At 40.6% G+C, this 27,751-nt stretch overlaps 1 protein-coding gene across 1 annotated transcript; it reads left to right on the top strand.

Annotated features, from left to right (window-relative positions):
• Positions 1-451: 451 nt before the first annotated feature.
• On the top strand, positions 452-27,751 carry LOC100659723 (zinc finger protein 883-like). Its single transcript, XM_023552370.2, has 5 exons — positions 452-762; positions 8,437-8,683; positions 22,336-22,462; positions 23,388-23,532; positions 24,088-27,751. The coding sequence occupies exons 2-5, from the start codon at positions 8,681-8,683 to the stop codon at positions 25,814-25,816; spliced, it is 2,004 nt and encodes a 667-aa protein (XP_023408138.2). The 5' UTR covers positions 452-762; positions 8,437-8,680; the 3' UTR covers positions 25,817-27,751.

The following is a 27,751-nucleotide window of genomic DNA, read 5'->3' as shown; positions in this document are numbered from 1 at the left end:
GATGACAAATCATGAAACAGAAGCCAACCTAGAGACTTCAACAATTCTAAAGATAGGTAAATATTTATGAGGAGCAAAGAAATTATTTCTCTAAAGACCATGGTAAATTTTTTTTCAAATGTCCAAATACATATATACTTTCTCTGCTCCCCAAGGGTATCTTTGATTACTGAAATTGTGTTTCAGTTCATATACGCATTCAAGAAAACCTGGGCTTTTCTCTACAGAAGAAATAACAACTCAGAATCAAATCAATGGCAATGGATTTGGTTTTTTTTTTTTTTTGGTGGACAGAGCCCATATACAAGGGAGAGCCACTGAATCACAAGGTCCCTAACGAGAGCCCTGTATTCCCGCTGGGAACTCCTCCCCTGAGGCACTGAAAGGTCACAGAAACCGGAAGCGGAAGTGTGCGTCCTCGGGTGGGCAGGCTTGTTTGGTCGCACTCCTGTTCCGATGTAAGGTAGTTTTTGCCTCTCTCTCCAGTTGGCCTGAGGAAATACCGGGTGACCCCCACAGGCTCCTTTCCCGGGCCTCCTCTCCCGGGGCGCTGCTCCCGCTCTCCTGGCACTGCCGGTCTTTTCGGCCTCCCAGAGCCTCGGGACTTCCTCAAGCCAAGGGGGTCGCTGCCTCTGCCGCCACCATCGCCGCTGGCTCTTTTCTCTTTGCTGTTTCCTGCGAGATCCCGGCCCACCGGGCCGCAGCTGCTTTCTGGACGGCGGGGCAGCTGGGGTGGACCTGTGTCTCCTGCTGCATTAACAGGTAAAATCGTGTGACCCCTCGCTAAGTAAAAGCGTGGTTCTCAGACCAGCATTGTCGGGATCACCCGGGTGTATGAAAAATGCAGTTACGGGCCTCATGTATGCCCAGGGCAGTCAGTCTGAGTGTAAATCCCCTGCCCCCACCTCCACCCCCACCCATCTGCCGTTCATCATGCTCTTTTTCGTTTCTTTCCTTTTTTTAACAATCCAGATGCAGACTGTCTTCAGCGTCATCTGCCACCACTCCCGAACACACACACACACACACACACACACACACACACACACACACACACGAGTCACATTGAGCTCCTCATCAGGCCTCAATCACACCATGGCCTGTATGTATAAAAAAAAGAAAAAAAAATTTTTTTTTGTATACTTACCATTTATTGAGCTATTTCAGAAGAACTGGGCAATTTGCTAAGTACTTTATATACTGAAAAAAAAAAAAACCAACGAAACCTCGTTGAGGTCAAGTAGATTCCGAGTCATAGTGATCCTCTAGGAGAGAATAGAACTGCCCCATAGTTTCCAAGGAGTGGCTGGTGGATTTGAACTGCTCACCTTTTGGTTAGTAGGCATAGTTCTTGACCCCTGCACCACCAGAACTCAACTTTATATACTCCTTTTATTAACAATACTGTGAGGTAGGGAATATTTGCCGCATTTTACAGAAGTTTTTTTTTTTTTTAATAGTCTTGGAGATATTTGCCCGTGGACAATTGTCTATTAAGTGGCAGTGTCTGAACTCAAATTCAAGTCTGTTCTTACTCAAGGGGCATATTCTTGATCACAATTTCCCTGTGTAAAAATGACTTCCCTTTGATTTCTGTGCTTCTTCAAAACAGAATTTTGTTAAGTATTGCTGGTCATACAAACAGTAAGGTTGTGGTGAGGAATATATCCCACTTCCTTTTTTGGTTATAGATGTTTAAGACAAAGAAGTAAGAACTGTGAGTTGGAACTAGCATGCATACTTAGGACTATTAATTATCCCAATTTCAGGGAGAAATATTTAGCAAGAGGCATGTTTTGAGGAATCTCTTTGTCTGTAAGGCAGAAATTTTCATCATGATTGTGTGAGGAACCATACAGCCAGCCCTAGTTCTTGTGATATAAAATGTGTTACTGCGAACAAGCTTAAGTAGGCAACGAGGGAGAGCACACACCCAGTATGGGTGGTCTGTGTGGGATTGGATGCTGGGGATTGAACCACAATTTCTGCTTCCAAAGCTGCAACCTTCCAACCTTCTTAAAAGGTTGACGTTTTCTTGGAGTAAAAACCATGCATATTCCCAGTGTCAGAACAGCGCATATCAGGTATGAGGGCAAAATGTAGGGCATGTGTAATGAAACTAACCAAAATACCTGAACAGACCCTAGAGGTCAGGCACACTCCTGTGTTGCAAAAAGTACCTCATCCTTTGTACTAATTTTACAAAGAGAGTCAAGTAGGAGTGCCTGGGTGGTGGAAAATGTTAAGATTACTAGCTTAAAGTTTGGTGGTTAGAACCTAACCAGATTTGCCTTGAAAGACAGACCTGCCAGTCTGCTACCAAAAGGTCATAGCATTGAAAACCCTATGGAGCAAATTTAAATTGTCTGAATTTAAGTGTCTCGTTTGAGAAGTCTTTGGAAACTGCAATGCCATCAGTTTAATTGTTTTTTTTTTTTCCTTAGCATTATAATTCATGTGATCTTTTTTGTTGTTGTTACAGAAGCAGTCTTGTGTTGTTTTTATCTTTCCTTCTTCATATTAATAACAAGGCGATCCAGATCCAGTTACCTTGAGAAGCCTTTTCTTTACACACTGCAGTTTCTCAAATGTGATGTTATTTCTCTAGGTTTTACAGCCTAAAGTTGTCATTAAACCTGTGAAGCACCCGCGTTCCTCCCTCTATCCCCATGGTATCTAAATGTCCCTCTTTTCACTCACACACTCAGACCAAGAAACTAAGTTTCTTTCTTTCTTGTTTTAATAATGTCATTTCATGCTATCTATTCTTGTGTGTGGTAAAATACATATGACAAAACCTTTTCCTGTTTCAGCCATTTTTCCATGTGCAATTCAGTAACACTGATTACTTTCCCCACGTCGTGCAGCCATCACCAGTGTCAGTTTCCAGGTTTTCCATCACCCTTAGCAGGGACTTGCTGCCTCTTAACCATTAACTCCCATTCTGCCTCCCATCGCCCCTGGTAACCATTTGGTCTCTGCCATCACCTGTGCTAGCTATTTCAGTTAAGTGCAATCATAAAATATTTGTCCTTTGTGTCTGACGTGTTTCATTCATGTTGCAGCATTTATGAGAACTGCTTTTTTTGACTGAATAATACTCCATTTTATTTATCCATTTATCTGTTGATGGACATTTGGGTTATATCCATTTTCTCAGTATTATGAATCGTGCTACAGTGAATATTGGTGTAAAAATACCTGTTTGCATCCCTGCTTTCAAATCTTTTGGGTGTATACCTATTGTTATTAATTGCCATTGAGGCTGTCGTGGACTTATAACTGTGCTATCAGATTTTCTTGGGTGTAATCTTCACAGGAGCGGATTGTCATGTCTTTCTCCAGCAGAGCTGATGGGCAAGTTCAAACTGCCAACCTTTTGATTAGCTGCCAAGGTGGAAACCTCCCACAGAAGGAAAACTCAAAGATTTTCCACTAAAACAAGTGATAGAAAAGTGGTAAGACTGTACTTTGTCAAAGACGGAAAACTTCAACACCTATGAAAACGAGGCAGTCCCATTGAGTTCAGGGTCTCACAGGATTCACTGTATTCTCTCCCATTCTTTGGGTTGTCTCTTCACGTTGATGACAAAGTCCTTTGATGCGTAAGTTTTTTTTTTTTTTTTTTTAATTCTTTAAACGAACGTTTACAGTTCAAGTTAATTTTTCATGCAAAAATTTATGAACATATTGTTTTCTGACATTAATTGCAATTCCTACAATGTGCCAGCGCATTCCCGTTTTCCACCCTGGTTTCCCTGTGTCCAGTCAACCAGTTTGTGTCCCTTCCTGCCCTCTCATCCTGCCTCCAGACAGGAGTTGTCCATTTGGTCTCGTATATTTGATTGAGCTAAGAAACACTTCCCACATGTATTATTTTTTGTTTTCTAGTCTTGTCTGATCTTTGTCTGAGGGGTGAGCTTTGGGAATGGTTTCAGTTGTGGGTTGCAGAGCGTCTGGGGGCCATAGTTTTTGGGGTTCCTCTGGTCATTGTCAGACCATTAAGTCTGGTCTCTTTACGTGAATTCGAGTTCTGCTCCACGCTTCTCTCACTCTGTTCAGGAATCTCTGTTACGTTCCCTGTCAGGGCGGTCATTGATAGTAACCAGGCACTGCCTAGTTCTTCTGGTCTCAAGCTGATGGAGTCTCTGGTTTATGTGATCTCTTAGTCTCTTGGGCTAATGTTTTCCTTGTGTCTTTGGTTTTCTTCATTCTCCTTTGCTCCAAGTGGGACGGTACCAATTGATGCACCTTAGATTACTGACTGCAAGCTTTTAAGACCCCAGATGCCACTCACCAAAGTGGGAATCAGAACATTTTCTTAATAAACTTTGTTATGCCGATTCTTCTAGATGTCTCCTGAAACCGCGACCCCCAGACCCCAGCCACCCTGTCCCTCAGAGTGTTTCGGTGTGTTCAGGAAACTTCTTAGCTTTTGCCTTGGTCAAGTTGTGATTCACAAGATTTTTAACTTACCTGTTTTGTCTTTCATTGGTTGTGCTTTTGGTATCATATTTAAGAATCCAGTGTTGAATACTAATGTGTGGAGAAAAGAAATGATCGTATTTTTAAGATTGTAATAGTATTGCATGTATCCAAAAGTTCAAAAATCCATAGAGTAAAAATGATCATTAAATACTACTTGTAATCTCAACATCGATAGAAAAATGTGGTGCCTTTTATTTTTTGCTTTCCTTTCCTAGAGGTAGATATTCTAAAAGTACTCCCTTTTTGAACTGGAGTTCCTCTTGGAGACATGACTGTTAATGTAGTCACTTCATATCAAATGCAAACTTTCATTCAAAACTATTGAATTTTCCTAGTTCAGAATGTAAGAATTGTCCCTCAGATAACACTACAATATCAACTTACATTTCCTGAGGGCCTACTACATGCCAGAACTGTGCTCTTCCTTTCCTTTAGCTTGAAGCTTCAGAAGTGGGAATGGAGCCTGTTTCAGAGGTTTCAGTTTGCTTCTTCGTGTCCAGGAAGACAACCTGCGTGTTGAGATATGGGCTCTTGGGTACCAATGGACTCAGAGACCAAAACCTTCCCATAGTCCACCTGGGGCGCTGAGGACTGTATGCTTGGAAATCTAGCATGTCTGAAACAGAGCTTTTAAAACTCATCTAAATAAATCAAGTTTTCCCCTGGCTTTCCCAACCAGTAAGTGACGTTAGCATCCATTCACTAGATGAGTGGAAGTAGTCCAAGGTAGCCTGTGAGAGATCTACCTTATGAAAGCAGCCTATGAACTTTCTTCTACTTTTTCTCTTGTCACAAGAAGGTATAATCTCCACCCAGCAGCAAGAGGCATAGTTCAAAAATGTAAACCAAGTAAGCTATACATCTATTTATTTTAGAATAATTTTTTAAAATAAATCAATGTATTTATTTTAAAATAAAATTCATATATTTTATGTTGGCCAACAAGATTCTGCATGTTCAGGCTTATGTGTTGCTCTCTGACTTAAATTTGTAACACTGTCATGTTTGATAAGCTCTTGGAACATTTAAAAAAAAAAACCTTTTTCAGTGGTGTCAGGATTTTCTCTGCCTTTCAGCCTTTGCATCACATATTATTATTACAGGAAAAACATTTTAGCCTTAGGAATTTGCTAATTCTTATAATTCAGGTGTCATTTCAAATGTCACCTCCTTAGAGAGTGCCCCTCCTGTCTGTTCAGTTACTCCCACTCATTTCTGCTAAAATATCATTGTAGGTTTCAGAATGAGGTAAATCCAATTTAGATTGACATTAATCGTGGAAACACAAGCAGATTGGATTAAATGTTACCTTTGCTTTCATAGCTCCATTTCCCTGTATTGGAGCCCTGATGGCATAGCAGTTAAAGCACTTGGCCACTCTGAAAGGTTAGTGGTTTGAACCACCACTGCTCTGTGGGAGAAAGATGTGACGGTCTGCTTCCATAAAAATTTTTACCCTTGAAAAATCTATGGAGCAGTCCTACTCTGTCCTGTGGGGTCAGTATGAGTCCAAATCAACTCAATGGCATTGGGTTCGATTCACCCCGCTGCCACTATTTGACCAGCTTCCAACATACAAAAAGCTGTGAAGCTCCGCATTATAGTGATGAGAGTTTTCACACCCTGTGTGCTATGTTGGTTGCTTAGGTTTCTGGTGAGTCCACTAGAGCTGTGATGTACACTAGGCAGATTTATTCTTTCAATTAAAATTAATTAAAATTAAAAGGAAAAGTTCAATTACTTAGTTGCACTAGGTATATGTTCAGTGTTAATAGCCACATGGGGCCAATGGCCCCCATATTGGACCATGCAGAAACAGAACATGTTTATCATCACAGAAAGTTCCATTGGATAGTGCTGCTCAAGAGTATACATGAACATGGTAATCTGTGTGCGTACTCAGTGATCAGTGTCGTAGGCCAGAAGGAACAGGAAAACAAATTACACAGTGCCCTGCTCATAGTTTTACAGGCTAGCATGGGAGACATTTTTAAATAAATAATGAAAACCAGGGACATCTGATACCTGTAATAAAATGACCTGGTGGCACAGTGGCTTAAGAGCTCAGCTACTACCCAAAAGGTCAGCAATTCAAATCCACCAGCCACTCTTTGGAAACCGTATGGGGCAGTTCTACTTTGTCCTATTGGGTCGCTATGAGTCAGGATCAGCTCGACGGCAACTGGTTTAGTTTTTTTTTTCTCTAAAGTCAGGTTAAACTGCTTGAAAAGGAAAATTATGTAAGTGAAGATTTAGAAAATTAGTTTTATTTAGCTACGGGCATGTTCGTGTAGGGCTGATAGCATGTGGTATGGGCGAGGGTGGGAAGAGTACTTCCATTGGGAAAAATGAGTGTGTAAATCCCTGAGGCAGCAGAGAATCTAGTGTCATCCATTCCTTGATGAAAATCAGAGGTGCTTGAAGCAGAGAAAACAAAGTGTAGGTGGGAGTTTGTGTGAGGCAGATTGGAGGGGGCAATGACAGCAGGTTGTTCAGAACCATGCTGACTACTCTAGGCTTTTAAAGGCCAGTGGACAGCCACTGAGTGGCATTAAGCAGTTCCTGTGCTGCAAATAGATTTTGGAAGTGACAGCCATGATTACATGACGACCGTCAGACAGGACAGGAGCTTGTTACAAATGAATTAAGGATGACTGAGGAGGCCTAGACATGGAGATTGGTTGTGGATCAGGAAGATAGTGCAGTGATATACTGTAGATATAAGATGGTTTAGAATGCTCAGTCATTGGGTTACAGGCTGTACATTAGTGACTGCTTCTCATACTTGAATATCAGGGTAGATAATCTGGTGATTTTGTTAAAACGCAAATTTTGATTCAGAAATTCTGGAGTGGGGCTTGAGATTCTACATACTGAACCAGTTCCTAGTTTACACTGGAAATAATGAGAAATAAGGGTATGGATGAAAATTAGAGAGTGCTATCAGACAAAATAACAAAAGAAAAACAAAAAGAACAAACCCATTGCCATCAACTCAATTCTGACTTATGGCAACCCTATAGGACAGAATAGAACTGCCCCATAGGGTTTCCAAGGAGCAGCTGGTGGATTTGGACTGCCAACCTTTTGGTTAGCAGTGAAGCTCTTAACCACTGCACCACCAGGACACCAACAAAAGAAAGGATAATGCTTAAAGGGCAGACACTGGTGTAAAGATCATGTGAGAGAGAACATTTACACTGAGACCAAGAAGTGAAAGAATAGGAGTCAGCTTGAGGGAAACGGCTCCTTAGAGAAAATTTAATGATTTTCTGATTTATCTGCTGATCGATTTATTACAAGGTTGAAAGACGAAGTGTTCAGGAATCTTCCCAGATTTCTCAAAAGGATAGGGACTGGTGGTGTCATGGTTTGAATAGGAAAGGGGAAAAAAACTCAGAGAAAAAAGAAATGTTAATTGCAAAAGCAACAGGAAAAATTGCGATCACGTATTATAATGCTACAAATGAAATTTTAAAAGCAAAATAGAAGTGTTTTAACTGCACATAATTAAAAATGAATGAACCATGATCAGTTCATTGACAAAACTTGAAAAATATGTTCTTCCTGAAAATTCACCCACGTTAATATCCAGTAACAGTGCATGTATGAATCTATAAGGGACAAAGTTACATAGGTGAACCCAGAACTTCAACATTGGACCCCTGACTCCCTAGGGAAAATTAGGTTCAACCTTTTCATCCTGGCAAGGCTTCTTATGCTCTGGGATGAATAAAATCCTCCCATATGTGATCTTGTTGCCAGAAAGAAGATCCGATGGAGCTGCATGAAAAATGCAGATGTGTGCTGTGGAGGCTGGAGCCTGTTCTGCCTTGAGTGCAAATGCCCCCAGGGTAGAGCATTGCCTAAGCCTGGGAGGAAGCCAAAAACCCGTCACTCCCTGCTTACTCAACACTGTTTTTTCTCCCCATCCTTCTTCCATTTCAGGTATCAAGTGTGATACAGGGAGAACTAGTCCAGTTCAGGCAACTGGGGACCTAGGACGACTGTCTTGCACATCTGTAAATCACAAGTACAATTTCAATTGCCCTGTCTAGTGTGTGGACCAGACATTTTTCATCTGCCTCCAAACTGCCCAGTGTTCTGCTTCCACTCTCATGCCTCTTGTTGAAGTGGGTCCTTGGGCTTAGAGACGACGTTCTCTCAGATTTGCAGAACCTAGAGCAAGGAAATGGTGAGTTCTGTGGAAAACCGGGTTAGTCGTACTGTAAGTGGGTGAGACTTGTTATGATTGTTGGGGGACCAGCTGTGTGTTTTGAGAATGTGGTTTCTCAATGAAGAAAATAGGTGGCAGAGGAGGCCAAGGGACTGAGCCCCATGACCCATCCTAATGCCCTGCTCCACCGTCACTGGGCCCTTCCTCTATACATACGTGGGTTTTCAAGATTGGAATGCCTGGGATCACCTTCCTTATGTGACTCTCAGAGTTGGCACCATGGGGTGTTAACATCCCCGCCTAGGGCCTTGGTGCTTTGTACAATGACAGAGCCTGAAGATGGAGCAGCTCCAGCCCTCCATAGCCATTCTTGTCCCATCTCTCTTAACAGTTTTCTTGACTTCCCCCAGGCACTGGAGAATGTTCTGCGTAGTTCTAAAACTACAGCTCTGCCTGTGACACTGTGTTATGGGTTAGTAAAGGGGGAAGACAGTTTGTGAGTGAAGACCCTGACTGTTTATGGGGTCCTGGGTGGTGGTAGTACCTTGCTAATGTCACCGTGGGTGTGAACCTCAGGAAAGTGAATCCATCTGGAGCCTGCGTGGAATCTCCAGATCCTTTCTTCCTTCACAAACCGCCCCCTCCCCGCCCCGACCCAGAGGGGAATGCTTTTGCTTTGAGGCTTGCAGGTGTGTGGAAAGCATGAATCCCTAATCTAGATCTTTGGCTTCCCACCTATGCCTAGAGCTGGTGTTTAATCCCTATAATTTTTTTTTACTGTTCTCCATAGTCTTTGTTAACTATGCAAAGACATTCAACTGTGCGAATCATAAGAAATCATGGCTATCATTGCAAAGAGTGGGAATTCCAGAACATTTAATTGTGCTTATGAGGAACCTGTACATAGATCAAGAGGCAGTTGTTCGAACAAAACAAGGGGATACCATGTGGTTTAAAGTCAAGAACAGTGTGCATCAGGATTGTATCCTTTCACCATGCTTATGCAATCTGTATGCTGAGAAAATAATCTGAGAAGCTGTACTATATGAAGAAGACCGCAGCATTAGGATTAGAGAAAGACTGATTAACAACCTTCGTTGTGCAGATGATACAACCTTGCTTGCTGAAAGTGAAGAGGACTTGAAGCCCTTACTAATGAAGATCAAAGACCACAGCCTTTAGAATGAATTACATCTCGACATAAAACAGAAATCCTCAGAACTGGACCAATAATCAACCTTGTGATAAATGGAGAAAAGATTGAAGTTGCCAAGGATTTCATTTTACTCAGATCCACTATCAATACCCATGGAAGCAGCAGTCAAGAAATCAAAAGACGCATTGCATTGGGCAAATTTGCTGCAAAAGACCTCTTTAAAGTGTTGAAAAACAGTGATGTCACCTTGAAGATTGTGGTGCCCACGACCCAAGCCATGGTGTTTTCAGTCGCCTCATATGCATGTGAAAGCTGGGCAATGAATAAGGAAGACCGAAGAAGAATTGACACCTTTGAGTTGTGGTGTTGACGAAGAACACTGAACATACCTTGGACTGCCGAAAGAACGAATGACTCTGTCTTGGAAGAAGTGCTACCAGAATGCTCCTTAGAAGCAAGGATGGCAAGAGTATGTCTCACATACATTGGTCATGTTTTCAGGAGGGATCACTCCCTGGAGAAGGACATCATACTTTGTAAAGTAGAGCGTCAGTGAAAAAGAGGAAGACCCTCAATGAAATAGATTGACACAGTGGCTGCAACAGTGGGCATAAGCGTAACAGCGATTGTGAGGATGGCATAGGACCGGACAGTATCGTACATAGGGTTGCTATGAGTCAGAATTGACTTGATGGCAGCTAAGAATAACAACATAGTCTTGAATTAGAATCTAAAATTAAAGTGTTCATTTTTGCTGGAGAAACTCAACATATGAGATATGTGTATTTAAGTACTTGGATTTACAGTTTCCCTGGAAGAAAACTTCTGGATCATTTGGTGTGTTTCTTCTGATAATTTCTCAATTTAACGGATATAAACTTCTCAAACACAGAGGAGCCTATTCTAACTGATATAAAAGTTACTCTAAAGTTTATTTAAATCTTCAGATGGTTCTTATAGACTCTTACTGTATTTAATACATTATGCCAGAACCTCTAATGTGTTACACACCTTAGCCATTTTAGAAACCTTTTCCTAACTGAGATAAAATTGATGTACAGACTCTGATATCCCTGGTTACCGTTTTTAGAAAGAGAGCTCTTAATTTATACTTTTATGATTTTCACAAGTGTATTTGACCATTTAACAACAGCTGGGTCCTAAATGATTAAATTTTAAATGATTTTATTATTACAAATGTGAATTCCAAGTAAAAACACTTACTATCTCATATGACATATCATGTTTAAAAGTACAGTCTAGTTTACTGAAATTATGTTTTTCAAATAGGTAACACATACCTTTGAAATTTGAAACTCAGTATGAACTTTAAAAGTATACTTTCTGAAGCCTTGTTCCTACTCTTGCCCTCACTCAGCCCATCCCTCTTCCCACAAAAAAACAAAACCAAACCCATTGCAGTCGAGTCGATTCTGACTCAGAGCGACCCTAAAGGACAGAGTAGAACTGCCCCATAGAGTTTCCAAAGAGTGCCTGGTAGATTTCAGCTGCTGACCTTCTGGCTTAACCACCGGGGTTTGCTCCCTCTTCCCCCAGCTTCCTTTAAATAACCAGCTTTATTCCTGCCTGAAGCATCTTGCCAGTGTTTATGTGTAAGTGGCAAATAGAATTTATTTCCCTTAGTTTGTTGTACAAAAGATAGCATGGGAGTGAGTGGCCATCTAAGATGCATCAATTGGTCCCAACTCACCTGGAGCAAAGGAGAATGAAGAACGCTGTCTTAGTTATCTAGTGTTGCTATAACAGAAATACAACAAGTAGATGGCTTTAACAAAGAGAAATTTATTTCCTCACAGTCTAGTAGGCTAGAAGTCCAAATTTAGGGCATCAGCTCCAGGGGAAAGCTTTCTTTCTCTGTCGACTCTGGAGAAAGATCTTTCTTGTCCATCTTCCCCTGGACTAGGAGCTTCTCTGTGCAGGAAACCTGGGTCCAAAGGACACACTCTGCTCCTGGAGCTGCTTTTTTGGTGGTATGAGGTCCCCAACTCTCTGCTTGCTTCCCTGTAAGATAAAAGGTGGTACAGGCCACACCCCAGGGAAACTCCATTGGATCAGGAAGGGTGTTACAATTGCACCCTAATCTACAATCACAGAATGGAGAACAACCACACAATACTGGTAATTATGGCCCAGCCAAATTGATAAACACATTTTTGGGGGAACATAATTCAATCCATGACAAGCACCAAAGACACAAGGAAAATTTTAGCCCAAGAGACAGAAAAGGCTGCATAATCCAGAGACTCCATCAGTCTGAGACCAGAAGAACTAGATCATGCCTGGCTACCACCAGTGACTGCCCTGGCAGGGAACACATCAGGAGAAAAGTGGGGTGCAGAACTCAATTTCTGGTAAAACGACCAGACTTAATGGTCTGACTGAGACTGGAGGGACCCTGGAAGACATGGCTCCTGGACTCTCTGTTAGCCTAGAACTGAAACCATTCCCGAAGCCAACTCTTCAGACAAAGATTAGATTGGGCTATAAGACATAAAATGATACTGGTGAAGAAGTGCTTCTTAGCTCAAGTAGATTAATGAGAGGAGAAGGCAGAAAGACAAGAGCTGGTTGAATGGACACAGGAAATTCAGGGTGGAAAGGAAGAGTGTGTTGTCCCATTATAGGGAGAGCAACTAGGGTCACATAAAAATGTGTGTATAAATTTTTATATGAGAAACTAACTTGAACTATAAACTTTCACGTAAAGCACAATAAAAAAATAGTAAAGAAAAAAAGATAGCATGGGATTTACACTTTTTTAAAATCGTGCTTTAGGTGAAAGTTTGCAGCTCAAGTCGATTTCTCATATACAGACTTACATGCATATTGTTATTGTGACATTAGATGCAATCCTCACCATGTGACCACACTTTCCCCCTTTCCACCCAGGGTTTCCTTGTGTTTATTCAGTCATATGCTGTCCCTTCCTGCCTTGTCATACTGCCTCTGGACAGGAGCCACCCATTTGGTCTTGTGTATCGCTTGAACTAAGCAACACATGCTTCGCGAGTATTATTTTATGTTTTATAGTCCAGTCTAATCTTTGTCTGAAGAGTGGGCTTTGGAAATGGTTTTAATTCTGGGTTAAGGGAGCATCTGGGGCCATGGTTTTGAGGATTCCTCCAGTTTCGGACCATTAAGTTTGGTCTTTTAAGGTGAATTTGAGCTCTGCCCTGCACTTTTCTCCTGCTCTGTCAGGAACTCTGTTGTGTTCCCCGTCAGGGCAGTCATTGATGGCAGCCGGGCACTATCTAGCTCTTCTGGTCTCAGGCTGAGTCTCTGGTTTATGCAACCCTTTTGTCTCTTGGGCTAATATCTTCCTATGTCCTTGGTGTTCTTCATTCTCGTTTCCTCCAAGTGGGGTGGAACCAATTGATGCTTCTTAGATGACTGCTTGCAAGCTTTTAAGACCCCAGACGCCACTCACCAAAGTGAGATGCAGAACAATTTCTTAATACATTTTGTTATGCCAACTGACCTAGATGTCCCCTGAAACCATGGTCCCGAGACCCCAGCCCCAGCTACTCTGTCCCTCAAAGTGTTTGGTTGTGTTCAGGAAACTTCTTAGCTTTTGCTTTTAGTCTAGTTGTGCAGACTTGCCCTGTATTGTGTATTGTTCTTCCCTTCACCTAAAATAATTCTTCTACTATCAGTGGGTTATCTATTTAAGTGAATTCCCTTCTCCCTTCCTCCCTCCCCTCGTAACCATCAAAGAATGTTTTCTTCTGTGTTTAAACTTTTTCTTGAGTTCTTATAATAGTGGTCTCATACAATACTTGTCCTTTTGCAACTGACTAATTTCACTCAGCATAATGCCCTCCAGATTCGTCCATGTTGTGAGATGTTTCGAGGATTTGTCTTTGTTCTTTATCGTTGTGTAGTATTCCGTTGTATGTGTGTACCATAATTTATCCATTCATCTGTTGATGGGCACCTAGTTTATTTCCTACTTTTTGCTGTCATGTACAGTGTTGTAGTGAATAGGGGTGTGTATGTATCTATTTGTGTGACAGCTGTTATTTCTCTGGGATCTATTCCAAGGAATGGGATTGCTAGATAGTATGAAACTTCTATTTCCAGCTTTTTAAGGAAGCACCAAATCCATTTCCAAAGTGATTGTACCACTTTACATTCCCACCAGCAGTGCTTAAATATTTCAGTTTCTGCACCACCTCTCCAACGTTAATTATTTTGTGTTTTTTGGATTAATGCCACCCTTGTTGGGGTGAGATGGTATGTCATTGTAGTTTTGATTTGCATTTCTCTAATGGCTAATGATCACGAGTTGGCATTTTGTTTTTTCCCTAAAGTCACGAGACTGGTTTGGGTGCGATACCATCCGTTTCTGGCTTAGGGGGTGTGGCAGTTGTTTAATACTGCTGGACTGATATCAGAGCAGAACAGGAAGGTGGATGTGTGATGGGAAATGAGGCACTTCTCAGCTGTGAAAGTCCCAGAGAGGGAGGGTTTATTTTGATCCTGCACGGTAGGTTAGGTTAAAGTCTTGAACTTAACTTTAGCCGATCCAACGCCACTTCCTCCTGGATCTGGAGCCTTGTATAGACTCTCCGCTGCCCAGCCTCTCCCAGTGTGGTAAAATGTGTCCCGATCGCTACTGCTTGCTTCAACGCACATGCGCCAGCTGATCCAGCCTGCAGGGTGCTGGCTACCTCAGGTCTGGCACTTCTTCACTGCTTCTAAACTGTCTCTCCCTTCTTCTGCTGCTCATTTCGACTCCTCAACTTTGTGTTTGTTGTTCAGGGCTCCTAGATCGTCATGTTTAATTGATTTACTTGTTTTTTCGGGTCTTTGTCGTAAGAGGGACCACAGGAAGCGTCTGACTATTCCGCTGTCTTGGCCCCACTTATTTTTAATGAACAGATTATTCTGGCAATCTTTTCGTAACAGTACACAGAGAACTAAAATCTAACTTCATATAAAACTCCAGAATACTACGTATGATTGACCTATGTTGTTTTGTTGTTGTTTTTAACTGTATGGCCATGAATGGACACACTTGGATTGTACCCCTTATTTTGCATTAACAACACTTGTTCTATGAATATAAATTTCTAAGATCCTGATATTAATAGTTTAGGTATAAAAGCCCTTCTCAACTATTGTTAGGTGCTGTCAAGTTGTTTCTGACTCAGAGTGACACTGTGTACAACAGAACAAAACACTGCCTGATCCTGTGCATTCCTCACTGTGGTGGCTGTGTTTGAGCCCATTGTTGCAGCCACTCGTTGAGGGTCTTCCTCTCTTTCCCTGGCCCTCTGCCTTACTAAGCATGATGTCCTTCTCCAGGGACTGGTACCTCCTAATTACATGTCTAAAATACACGAGACAGTCTCATCATTCTCGCTTCCAGGGAGCACTCTGGGTGTACTTCTTCCAAGAGAGACTTGTTCATTCTTCTGACAATCCACGGTATATTCAGTATTCTTCACCACCAGTGTAATTTAAAGCCATCCATTTTTCGGTCTTCTTTATTCACTGTACAGCTTTCACATGCATATGAGGCCACTGAAAACACCACGGCTTGGATCAGGTGCACCTTAGTCATTAAGGTGACATCTTTGATTTTTAACACTTCAAAGAGGTCTTTTGCAGCAGATTTGCCCAGCGCAATATGGTGTTTGATTTCCTGACTACTACTTTCATGGGCATTGATTGTGGATCCAGTTAAAATGAAATCCTTGACAACTCTATCTTTTCTCCATTTATCATGATGTTGCTTATTGGTCCAGTTGTCAGGATATTAGTTTTCTTTATGGTGATGTGTAATCCATACTGAAGACTGTGGTCTTTGATCTTCAATAAGTGCTTCAAGCCTCCTTCACTTTCAGCAAGCAAGATTGTGTCATCTGCATATCACACAGGTGGCTAATGAGTCTTTCTCCAATCCTGATGCCGTGTTCTTCTTCATACAGTCCAGCTTCTCAGATTATGTGCTCAACGTACAGAGTGAATAAGTATGGTGAGAGGATACAACTCTGACACATACCTTTCCTGATTTTAAACCACACAGTAACCCCTTATTCTGTTGGAATGACTGCCTATTGGTTTAAGTACAGGTTCCTCATGAACACAATTAAGTGTTCTGAAATTCCAATTCTTTGCAATGTTATCCGTAATTTGTTATGATCCTCACAGTTGAATGCCTTTGCATGGCCAATAAAACACAGGTAAATATCTTTCTGGTATTCTTTGCTTTCAGCCGGGATCCATCTGACATTAGCAATGATGTCCCTGGTTTCCCATCCTCTTCTGAATCTGGCTGGAATTTCTGGCAGTGCACTGTCACTGTACTGTTGCAACTGCTTTTGAATGATCTTCAGCAAAATTTTACTTGTGTGTGATCGCAGTGATATTGTTTGATAATTTCCGCATTCTGTTGAATCGCCTTTCTTGGGAATAGGCATAAATATGGATCTCTTCTAGTCAGCTGTCCAAATAGCTGTCTTCCAGATTTCTTGGCATAGACAAGTGAGTGCTTCTAGCCCTGCATCCGTGTGCTGAAACATCTCAGTTGGTACTCCATCAGTTCCTAGAGCCTTGTTTTTCACCAGTGTCTTCAGTGCAGCCTGGACTTCTTCCTTTGGTACCATCAGTTCCTGATGATGCGCTGCTTCCTTAAATGATAGAACATTTACCAATTTGTTTCAGTACAGTGACTCTGTCTCTTCCTTCCATCTTCTTTGATGCTCCTGCTTCATTTAGTATTTTGCCCATAGAATCCTCTACTGTTGCAACTCAAGTCTTTAATTTTTTCTTCAGTTCTTTCAGCTTGAGAAATACCAAGCATGTTCTTCACTTTTGGATTTCTAACGCCAGGTTTCTGCATGTCTTTATAAATACTTCACTTTGTTTTCTTGAGCTGCCCTTTGAAATCTTCTGTTCAGCTCTTTTACTTCATCGTTTCTTACATTTGCTGTAGCTACTTGATGTTCAAGCACAAGTTTCAGAGTCTCTTCTGACATCCATTTTGGTCTTTTCTGTCTTTCTTGTCATTTTGATGACCTCTTGGCTTTCTTCATGTATGATGTCTTTCCCCAACTTAATCTGGTCTTCGGTCATTAGTGTTCAGTGCATCAAATCTGTTCTTGAGATGGTCTCTAAATTGAGGTGGGATATGTTCAAGGTTGTGCTTGGGCTTTCGTGGACTTGTTCTAAGCTTCTTCATCTTCAACTTGAACTTGCATATATGCAATTGATGGTCTGTTCTAGAATCAGCCCCGGCCTTGTTCTGACTGGTATTGAGCCTTTCAATTGTCTTTTTCCACAGATGTAGTTGATTTGATTCTTGTGTATTCCGTTTGGCAAGGTCCACGTGTATAGTTGCTGTTTATGTTGTTGAAAAAAGTTGTTTGCAACGAAGAAGTCCTAGGTCCTGCAAAATTCTGTCATGTGATCTCCCCCATCATTTGTCACAAAGGCCAAGTTTTCCAACTACTGATCCTTGTTCTTTGTTTCCAGTGTTTGCATTCCAATCACCAGTAATTATCAGTGCATTCTCATTGCATGTTTGATCAGTTTCAGATTGCAGAAGTTGGTAAAAACCTTCAGTTTCTTTACACTTTGGCCTTAGTGGTTGATGTGTTAATTTGAATAATAGTCGTATTAACTGATCTTTGTAGGCATATGGGTATTGTTGTTAGGTGCCATCGTGTCAGTTCTGACTCATAGCGACCCTATGCACAAAAGAATGAAACACTGGCCAGTCCTGTGCCATCCTTACAGTGGTTGTTGTGCTTGAGCTCATTGTTGCAGCCACTGTGTCAATCCACCTCATTGAGGGTCTTCCCCTTTTCAGCTGACCCTGTGGTTTGCCAAGCATGATGGGTATTATTGTCTCATTAATAGCATTGTACTTCAGGATAGATCTTGAAATGTTCTTTTTGACGATGAGTGCAACACCATTCCTCTTCAATTTGTTGTTCCTGGCATAGTAGACCATGTGTTTGTCTTATTCAAAATGGCCAATTCCAGTCCATTTTAGCTCACTAATGCCTAGGATAGGATATTGATGTTTATGCCTTCTGCTTTGTTTTGATCATTTTCTGTTTTCCTAAGTTCATACTTCATACATTCTACGTTCCAATTACTAATGAATGTTTGCAGCTGTTTCTTCTCATTTTCTTTTGTGCCGTATCAGCAAATGACATTCCCAAAGCTTGACTCCATCCACGTCATTAAGATCAACTCTACTTTGATGAGGTAGCAGTTTCCCAGTTGTATTTTGAGTGCCTTCCCACCTGGGGGCTCATCTTTCAGCACTATATCAGACAGTGTTCTGCTGCTCTTCGTAAGGTTTTCACTGCCTAATTTTTTTCAGAAGCAGACCTCCAGATCCTTCTTCCTGGTCTCTCTTAGTCTGGAAGCTCAGCATAAACCTCTCTGCCATGGTGACCCTGTTGGTGTTTGAATATTGATGGCATAGTTTCCAGCATCGCTACCACACACAGGCCCCCACATTACGACAAACTGACAGATGTGTGGGGGAATTAGGTAACTTTTTTTTTGTTAAATAAGCTAGTTGTAGTAGCGATTGTGAATCATAGTTACACCAAGTGTTTCAGAGTAGAACTGTGCAGTCTACAGTTTTCAGCGGCTGATTTTTTGGGAAGTATCACCAGACCTTCATAGGTGTCTGTGGGTGGACTCAAACCACAAACCTTTCAGTTAGTAACCCTTTGCGCTGCTCAGTGACTCCATTTAGTTGACACTGTCCCACATTTGGAAGTGTATATGCTTTCTGTCACTGCCTTGCATTACTTGATATGTCACAAATCAACTTTATATAGATTGGTGGGCCTTTTCAAGGGCAGTTCCCCCCTCCCATTGGTGAATTTGTTTATTCCTATGGAGATACTACAATGTCTAATATATTATAGATTTATTTACAATACGAATATATAAAAGTATGATTATATGGCATGTTTGGACAAGCTTTTTCCTTAGAACATGTTGACACTTCATTTTTAATGTATTACCTTTTTTTTTTTTTTGTGAAGTCTAAAAAATAATTAAATTGCATGGAGTTTTATAGACGTGAGTTGGAAATAACTATGTGGGGAGAACAGTTTCTAGAAGGCATGCTGTATCATTTCATTGATTTCAGCCTATTTGGGTGTCATTTAATAATGTTTTATAATTTTTTCATTAGATCTTTACATTCCTCTTAGGTACTTTTTATTAAAATACATGCTTTCTTTTAAAAGTTGATTTCTCATCTGCTTGGTACTAGTGTATAGAACTGAAATATTTAAAATAAACCTTTCTTTGATTTTGTATTGTGATCCGACTTGCTAAAATGTCTCGGTCTTATTATCACATGTACCATCTTTTGGGGTTCCATATAAGAAAATTATTCTGTAAAATAAAATGTGGTTGTGCTCCTCTCCCTTCCCCCATTTAGCATTCTTATTTCTTTACATTTCTTTGATTCTTGATCTTTTTTGGCATTTACCAGCTACAACCTTTAGGATAATGTTGAGTCAGAATGGAATAATTGTTATCAGTGAGAAACTTTTCAGTATGTATGTACTTCCGATGGCACTGGGTTTTTTGGTTGATGTACTTTGGAGTACAGGCATCCCTCATTTTATTGTGCTTTGCTTTATTGTGCTTCGTAGATGGTGTTTTTTACAAATTGAAGGTTCGTGGCAACCCTGTGTTGAGCAACTCTGGTGGTGTCATTTTTCCAAAGGAATGTGCTCACTTCAAGTCTCTGTGTCATGTTTTGGTAATTTTCGCAGTATTCCAAACTTTTTCATTATTAGTATATCTGTTATGGTGATCTTTGATCAGTCATCTTTGATGTTACTATTGTAATTGTTTTGGGGCACCATGAACTGCTCCCATAGATGATGGCAAACTTAATCGATAGATGTAGTTTGTGTCCTGACTGCTCCACCAACTAGCTGTTCCCCAGTCTCTTTCCCCCTCCTTGGGCCTCCATATTCCCTGAGACACGACAGTATTGAAATTAGGCCAATTAAAAACCCTACAGTGGCCTCTCTGTGTTCAAGTGAAAGGAAGAATTACACACTTCTCACTTTAAATCAAAAGCTAGAAATGATTCAGCTTAGTGAGGAAGGCACGTTGAAAGCCAAGACAGGCCAAAAAGGTAGGCTTTTTGGCCAAGCAGCCAAGTTGTGAATGCAAAGGAAAGTATCTTGAAGGAATTTGAAAGTGCCTTCCAGTGGACATATGAATGATGAGAAAGCGAAACAGTGTAATAGCTGATATGGAGAAAGATTTAGTGATCTGGAAAGAAGATCAAACCAGCCACAACATTCTCTTAAGCCAAAGCCTAATCCAGAGGAAGGCCCTAGCTGTAATTCTGTGAAGGCTGAGAGAAGTTAGGAAGCTGCAGAAGAAAAATTTGAAGCTAGCAAAGGTTTATTCATGAGGTTCAGGGAAAGAAGGCGTCTCCATAACATCAGAGTGCGAGGTGAAGCACCGAGCTTTGATGTAGAAGCTGCAGCAACTTTTACTGGCTAAGATAATTAATGAAGGTGGCTACAGTAAAGAGCAGATTTTCTTTTAATAGAGAGAAAACAGCCTTATGTTGGAAGAAGATGCCATTTAGGGCTCTCATAGCTAAAGAGGAGAAGCCAATGCCTGGCTTCAAAGCTTGAAAGGACAGGCTGGATCTCTTGTTAGGGCCTAATGCAGGTGATGGCTTTAAATTGAAGCTAACGCTCATTTACCATTTTGAAAGTCCTTGAGCTTTTAGAAGTTAAGCTAAATCTACTCTACGTATGCTCCGTAAACAGAATGAAAATGCCTGGATGACAGCACATCTGTTTACGACATGGTTTACTGAATATTTTTAGCCTACTGTTGAGAAAGAAAGGTTCCTTTCAAAATATTACTGCTCATCAACAGTGGTGACCAAAGAACTCTGATGGAGATTAACAAGGATATTAATGTTGTTTCCATGCTTGCTAACATAGCATTCATTCTGCAGCCCTTGGATCAAGGAATAATCTCAACTTTCAAGTCTTATTATTTGACAGATGGATTTCATGAGGCTGTAGCTGCCATAGAAAGTGGTTCCTCTGATGGACCGGGGCAAAGTAAATTGAAAACCTTCTGGAAAGGATTTATCATTCTAGATGTCATTAAGAATATTCGTGGTTTGTGGGAAGAGGTCAGAATATCTACATGAACAGAAATTTGGAAGAAGTTGAATTCAGCCCTCATGGATGACTTTGAAGGGTTTAAGACTTCAGTGGAGGAAGAACCTGCAGATGTGGTGGAGATAGCGAGAGAACTAGAATTAGAAGTGGAACCTAAAGATGTGACTGAATTGCTCCAATTTCATGATAAATTTTAATGGTGCAGAGTTGCTTCTTATGGATGAGGAAAGAAAGTGGTTTCTGAGATGGAATCTACTCCTGGTGAAGATTCTGTGAACATTTTTTGAAATAACAGCAAAGGATTTAGAATATTACATAAACATTTTCCAAGTAAACAATGTTTACATGCTTAACTTGGTGACATTAATTGTATTCATCATGTTGTGCAGTCATTACAAAATGGGAAGTGAAGCTCTTCTGCTGGGTCAGCAAACTCAAGGGCGTGCTATTCTTATTTGTGCAGAGGATAGTGATCTTTGTTGTTGCATAACATTAGACCATGTTTATGTGGGGGTGTATGAATTTATGTGTGTTGAGGTGAACAGGCACTAATAGTTGGTGTACACTTGCATCAGGTCTTGAAATTTGAAACTTGTGGGAAGATCTGGATTCTTCTGTTTCTTGTCTCTCACCTGAGCTTTTTTTTTAAATTACTTTTGCCTGTCCCTGTGAAAGGGACAGTTTGACAGAACGATTACTTTTTAAAAAAATAAGTGGCTGACATGGAAAAATTACTAATTCTCCAAAAGATTATTCTTTTTTCCACATGTGGACCTCTCACCTCATGATCTTCTAGATTTGTTCAAGAAAATATGACCAGCTCAGGGCCTTGGGTTACCAGATAGTTTGTGTGGGCCTCTGGTCCTTCCATGAATGTGAGGGGCAAAAGGAAACACTGCCATTCTACAGTGTTTCCCCGTTGTTAATGCCTCATCTATCCTTCACTCTGTGCTTTATGTTTTGTTGAGTGTTCTGGTGGGTCTTATGGAAGGAGGTGAAATTGTTCAGAGGGACATGATGATCTGAATTAGAGCATTTCTCTAATTTCTGCTATGTTTTCTAACTGTCCTAGACCATGAAGAGAGAGGAATAAAACTGCAATTGAAATTATTTCAGTGTGTTGGAAGTCTGTGAGATAAGATGCAATCAGTGAGGAAGTGAATGTAGTTAGAGAATAAATGAGCCTGGTGGCTATACCCTAGAGTAGACCTTGGTAGAACACAAAACCTGTGTCAAATCCCTATAAATTCTCAGTTACCCAAGATGGTCAGCCTCACCTTTCTTTCTTATACACATTGGAGCATGTGGTACTTTGCTGATGCAGAATTTGTGGGATGTTTTAGGACTCAGTGGTCATTGAAGATGTGGCTGTGATCTTTAGCCAGGAGGAGTGGGCTTTGCTGGATCTTGCTCAGAGGAAGCTGTACAGAGATGTGATGATGGAAACCTTTAGAAACCTGGCCTCCCTAGGTAAGATTGGCGTCATTTTTTAAAAAACGTTTATTTCTTCAGGGAACAAAAGTATTTTAGTCATTGAGTTTGCTCCAGTATTTGGGCTAAGGAATGTTAATAAATTGTTAAATAAAACAGGCATGGTCCCTTGGTGTATGGCGCTCACATATCCTGGCATTCCCATGAACATAAAGCTTTAAGTGTTGTAAGTATTAGCTTCAGGGATCACTTTGGGCTTCTGAGACATTGGTGTTTTGGGACCTTATAAAGAGTTTTACTGTGTTTATTACAAGTTTAACATGATCGTTTTGCTTCAAAGACGCTCACAACTGCCCATCTTCAGAAATCCTGAAGAGCAAAATATTATTGGCTCAGTGTCAGGGAAATGTTCATTGCTCTGCAGTCTTCCCTCATGGTATCCATTTCTCCATGAGCACCGTGTTATCTATACCCATTTGGTTTGTCAAAGAAGGAGGGACATTGGAGATAGGACTCATTCAGGGCCACTGTTTGGGAAGCATCACGAAAGCAAGAATTTTTTGAAGAACCAACACTGCATGGAGGAAATTACATTTGAATCAGTCAGCTAGAAAGTGTCTCTGTTCGACTGGGGACACAACGTCACAAATTCCTGAGCTTACTTTCCTGACATTAGCAGTCCTCTCACACTGGGGTCATGGAGTCTCTTTTCCTCTTTTAATGTTACACGTGTATTGTGTCCAGTATCTTTCTAGATAGCTCTCCTAGTAACATCTTTTTGTGTCTCTGTCTCTGTCAATTTTCATGAATATGTTCCCTAGTAAATTGCTTTTAAACCATTGTCAGAGTGCTGAAACAATGAAATGTGGCAAAGTCTTTTCTTGCTTCATAACAGCTTTTTTTCCCCCTAATAATTCTCTTACTTGTTTTATTTCGAAAACCTCAACATGAATTATTGGGTCAGTCTCTCGAAACCTTCATGATGGGGAAACATTCAGTGAACACGTAATGGTGCGATTCATGAAGAACACTTGCTCCTCCATGTTAGGAGACATGTCCAGATTGTATGACAATAAAGATCAGTATGAAAACCAGAAGAGAAATTTGAGGTGAGTATCATTCATACAAGAGAAAACAGTGCCTCAGGAGAAAGTCCTAAGGTGTCCTGACGTATATATACGCATATACATATGTTTATACGTATAATGCTTGGTAAAGTAGAGAGTCAACCAAAATGAGGAAGACACTTAATGAAATGGATTGATACAGTGGCTGCAATAATTGACTCAAACATAGCAATGATTGTGAGAGGATGGTCCAGGACCAGGCAGTGTTTTCATTCTGTTGTACATGGGGTTGCTATGAGTCAGAACTGGCTTGACAGCACTGACAACAATGTATATAAACCTAGCTGTAAAATTATGTGTTCAGAGAATTTTCACAATATAACGTTTTCATAAATTTGAGTCAAGTACCAAGTATTTGAAACATTTTTAACTTGGATATGATCATCAGAATGCCACATATTTCAGAAAAACAGTGACAGTAATGGTAGTATTTCTGTTAGATGATTTAACCTATGAAACATGAGACAAGTCAGGGCAAAAAGCATGCACTCTCACTGTTTGTTAATGGTTAAATGGGAACAAATTTATTTCCAACAGAATGATGCCTATTTTTAACAGAAGTCATACAATAAAGAACCTCTGTAAAAGTGATAAAGGCAGTCAGTGTGAGAAAACCGTCAGCCGGATTCCAAATCAAACTGTGCTAAAGAGAAATCCTCCAGAAGTAAATCCTTTTGAATGCTGTGAGTATAGAAAAGCCTCCATGGATCATTCATCAAATAACCATCATGTCAGATCTCACACTGGATGCAATACCTGTCATTCTAAGCAAAGTGGAGAAACCTGCACTTGTCCCTCTTACCTAACCACTCCAGTGAGAAATCTTACAGAAGAGAAACCCCGTAAATGTAAGGTATGTGGGAAGGACTTAATTTGTATCTCCGTCCTTAAGAATCCTGTGACCACACTCACTGGTGGGATACGATATGAATGTAGCGAATGTGGGAAAGATTTCTGTAGTTTATCATCCTTTTTCACACATATGAGAGGTCATAGGCATGAATGTAAAGAATGTTGTAAAACCATTAGATATCCTTCATCCCTCATTTTACATAAAAAGCTTCATAATATAGATAAGCCTTATGAATGTACAGAAGGTGGGGAAGCCCTTAGTCAGTCATCATACCTCACTACACATACAAGAACTCCCAATGGGCAGAGGCCTTATGAATGTAAGGAATGTGGGAAAACCTTTAGTCGTTCCTGTCACCTCTCCAAACAAACAAGAACTCACAGTGGAGAGAGGCCTTATGAATGTAAGCAATGTGGGAACGTCTTTAGTCAGTCATCACACCTCACTATGCATATAAAAACTCACAACGGACAGAGGCCTTGTGAATGTAAAGAATGTGGGAAAACCTTTACTCAGGCCTCATCCCTTCGTAACCATATAAGGACTCACAGTGGAGTGAGGCCTTATAAATGTAAGGAATGTGGGAAAGCCTTTTGGCAGTCCTCACAACTCACTAAACATATAAGAACTCACAGTGGAGAGAGGCCTTATGAATGTAAGCAATGTGGGAAAACCTTTCGTCGTTCCTGTCACCTCTCTGAACACAGAAGAACTCACAGTGGAGAGAAACCTTATAAATGTAAGCAATGTGGGAAGGCCTTTAGTCGGTCATCAAACCTCACTGGACATATAAGAATTCACAGTGGAGAGAGGCCTTATGAATGTAAGGAATGTGGAAAAGGCTTTAGGTATTCCTCAGTCCTCAGGGCACATATAAGAACTCACACTGGAGAGAGGCCCTATGAATGTAAGGAATGTGGGAAAGCCTTTAGGCACTCCTCAGACCTCACTAAACATATAATAACTCACAGTGGAAAGAGGCCTTATGAATGTAAACAATGTGGGAAAACCTTTAGGCGTTCCTGTGACCTCTCTGAACACATAAGAACTCACAGTGGGGAGAGGCCTTATGAATGTAATAAATGTGGAAAAGGCTTTAGGTATTCCTCATCCCTCACTACTCATACAAGAATTCACACTGGAGAGAGGCCCTATGAATGTAAGGAATGTGGGAAAGGCTTTAGATGTTCCTCGGTCCTCTCTACCCACACAAGAATTCATACTGGAGAGAGGCCCTATGAATGTATGGAATGTGGGAAAGCCTATAGGCAAGTTTCACACCTCATTAAACATACAAGAACAGCTCATACTGGAGAGAAGCCTTTTGAATGTAAGGATTGTGGGAAACCGTTTACTGATTACTCAAACCTCCCTAGGACATGTAAGAACTCACAGTGTAGAGAGAACTTATGAATGTAAGGAATGTGGGAAAACCTTTAATTAGTCCTCGTATCTCTCTGGACACATAACTCACAGTGAAAAAACTGCTCAATGTCAAAAGTGGAATGTGTCATCCTTACTGCTATAAGTTCAAACAACAAATTGCCAAAAGTCTGTGATAAAGAACAGAATTTCTCAGTGAGTAAGAAAGCACTATGAACTCATAAGTGGGATCATTACAGCTACATAGTGCCTTTGGGAGAAATGTCAGTTTCATTGTAACTACTGCACTGTCCTCATCAGTGTTTGTTACTTTCTTAGTCCAAGCTAGATTTTACCTTTCTTAAAGTCTTCAGTTATTACAAATAAGGCTGCAGGAAATAGCCTTGAGCAGATTTGGTTTTATGTTTCTTAACGTATTACGGATGTTATTTTGCATACAGTAAAGTACACTGATTTTGTATTTGGTTTGAGAGTTTTGTTTCCCTGTTTATTGCATTTCCTTCCATTCTTTTCTTTTGGAAAGTTAGCTGTTTTACCCTTTATAATTACTAAATTTGTTTGTAGGCTGATACTATGAGACTGCAAATATGGTAATTTTCATAGTATTTTGGCCTACTAATTTTATTAAAAAATGTTAGTTATTTTTACCCATTGATAATTATTACCTACGGTTATTATTACTGTGGTGTTTACCAAATGGTATTTTCTGTTCCAATCATTTCTTCTATGTTTATTAGTTGTAATTCTGCAAGGAATATCTTTCACTTCTCTCCCCTTTGTTTATTTATTAAATTGTTTATACCAGTGTTATGAATTGAATTGTGTCCCCCAAAAATGTGTCAGCTTGATTGGGCCATGATTTCTAGTGTTGTGTGATTGTCCTCCATTTTGTGATTGATGTGGTTTTCCTCTGTGTTGTAAATCCTAATCTCTGCCTGTGGTTAATGAGGGAGGATTCGATTATATTGAAGAGGATGAGGGTGGAATGTAATACCCTCACTCAGGTCACATCCCTGATCCAGGGTAAAGGGACTTTCCCTGGGGTGAGGCCTGCACCACCTTTTATCTTACCAGACATAAAAGGAAAGGGAAATGAACATAGAGTGGGGGAGCTCATACCACCAAGAAAGCAGCGCCGGGAGAGAGTGCATCCTTTGGACCTGGGGTTCTTGGGCAGAGAAGCTCCCAGTCCAGAGGAAGATTGATGACAAGGACTTTCCTCTAGAGCCAGCAGAGAGGGAAAGCGTTCCCTTAGAGCTGACACCCTGAATTTGGACTTTTATCCTAGTAGACTGTGAGAAAATAAACTTCTCTTTGGTAAAGTCATCCATTTGTGGTATTTCTGTTACAGGAGCACTAGATGACTAACAACCAGTAAAGGCTAATCAGTATTACTTTTTTTTTCTTTCCTAGCTAAAATTGCCCCAGATTTGGTTATTAGGAGTTCTCTTAAGGAGATGCTGGAGCCCTGGTGGTGCAGTGGTTAAGCATTTGGCTGCTAACCGGTTTGAATCCACCAGCCACTCCTTGGAAACCCTATGGGAAAGTTCTAATCTGTCCTGTAGGGTCACTATGAGTTGTAATCGACTCAAGCATGACAGGTTTTGTTTTGTTTTTTAAAGTAGGTTTCTGTATGTTTTGACATATTCCCATTATAATTCGTACATCACGTTCTGGCAGTGTTTATCTTGTCCTTTCTCTGCCCAAGCCCTGGAGTTAGACTTTTGCCCAAGAAACCTTGGTTCCTTTTATTAGAAAATTATATTTAGAAACAAAGATCTCGGCATTAGATATGGTTATTGCTACTGGACCCTTAAAAAGAGCTAGGAAATAAATGTATGAGTATACATATACAAAGATGTATATTTATACCTATTTCTATGTGTATTTGTATATATTTGAAAATCCACAAGATCATCCTCATATGCCTGATTCCAGTGCAACATCAAAGGGTTCATTTTAGGC

This window comes from Loxodonta africana, chromosome 3 (assembly GCF_030014295.1).
Source record: "Loxodonta africana isolate mLoxAfr1 chromosome 3, mLoxAfr1.hap2, whole genome shotgun sequence".
Taxonomy (NCBI): Eukaryota; Metazoa; Chordata; class Mammalia; order Proboscidea; family Elephantidae; genus Loxodonta; species Loxodonta africana.
This window is presented reverse-complemented; position numbering and strand designations above follow the sequence as displayed.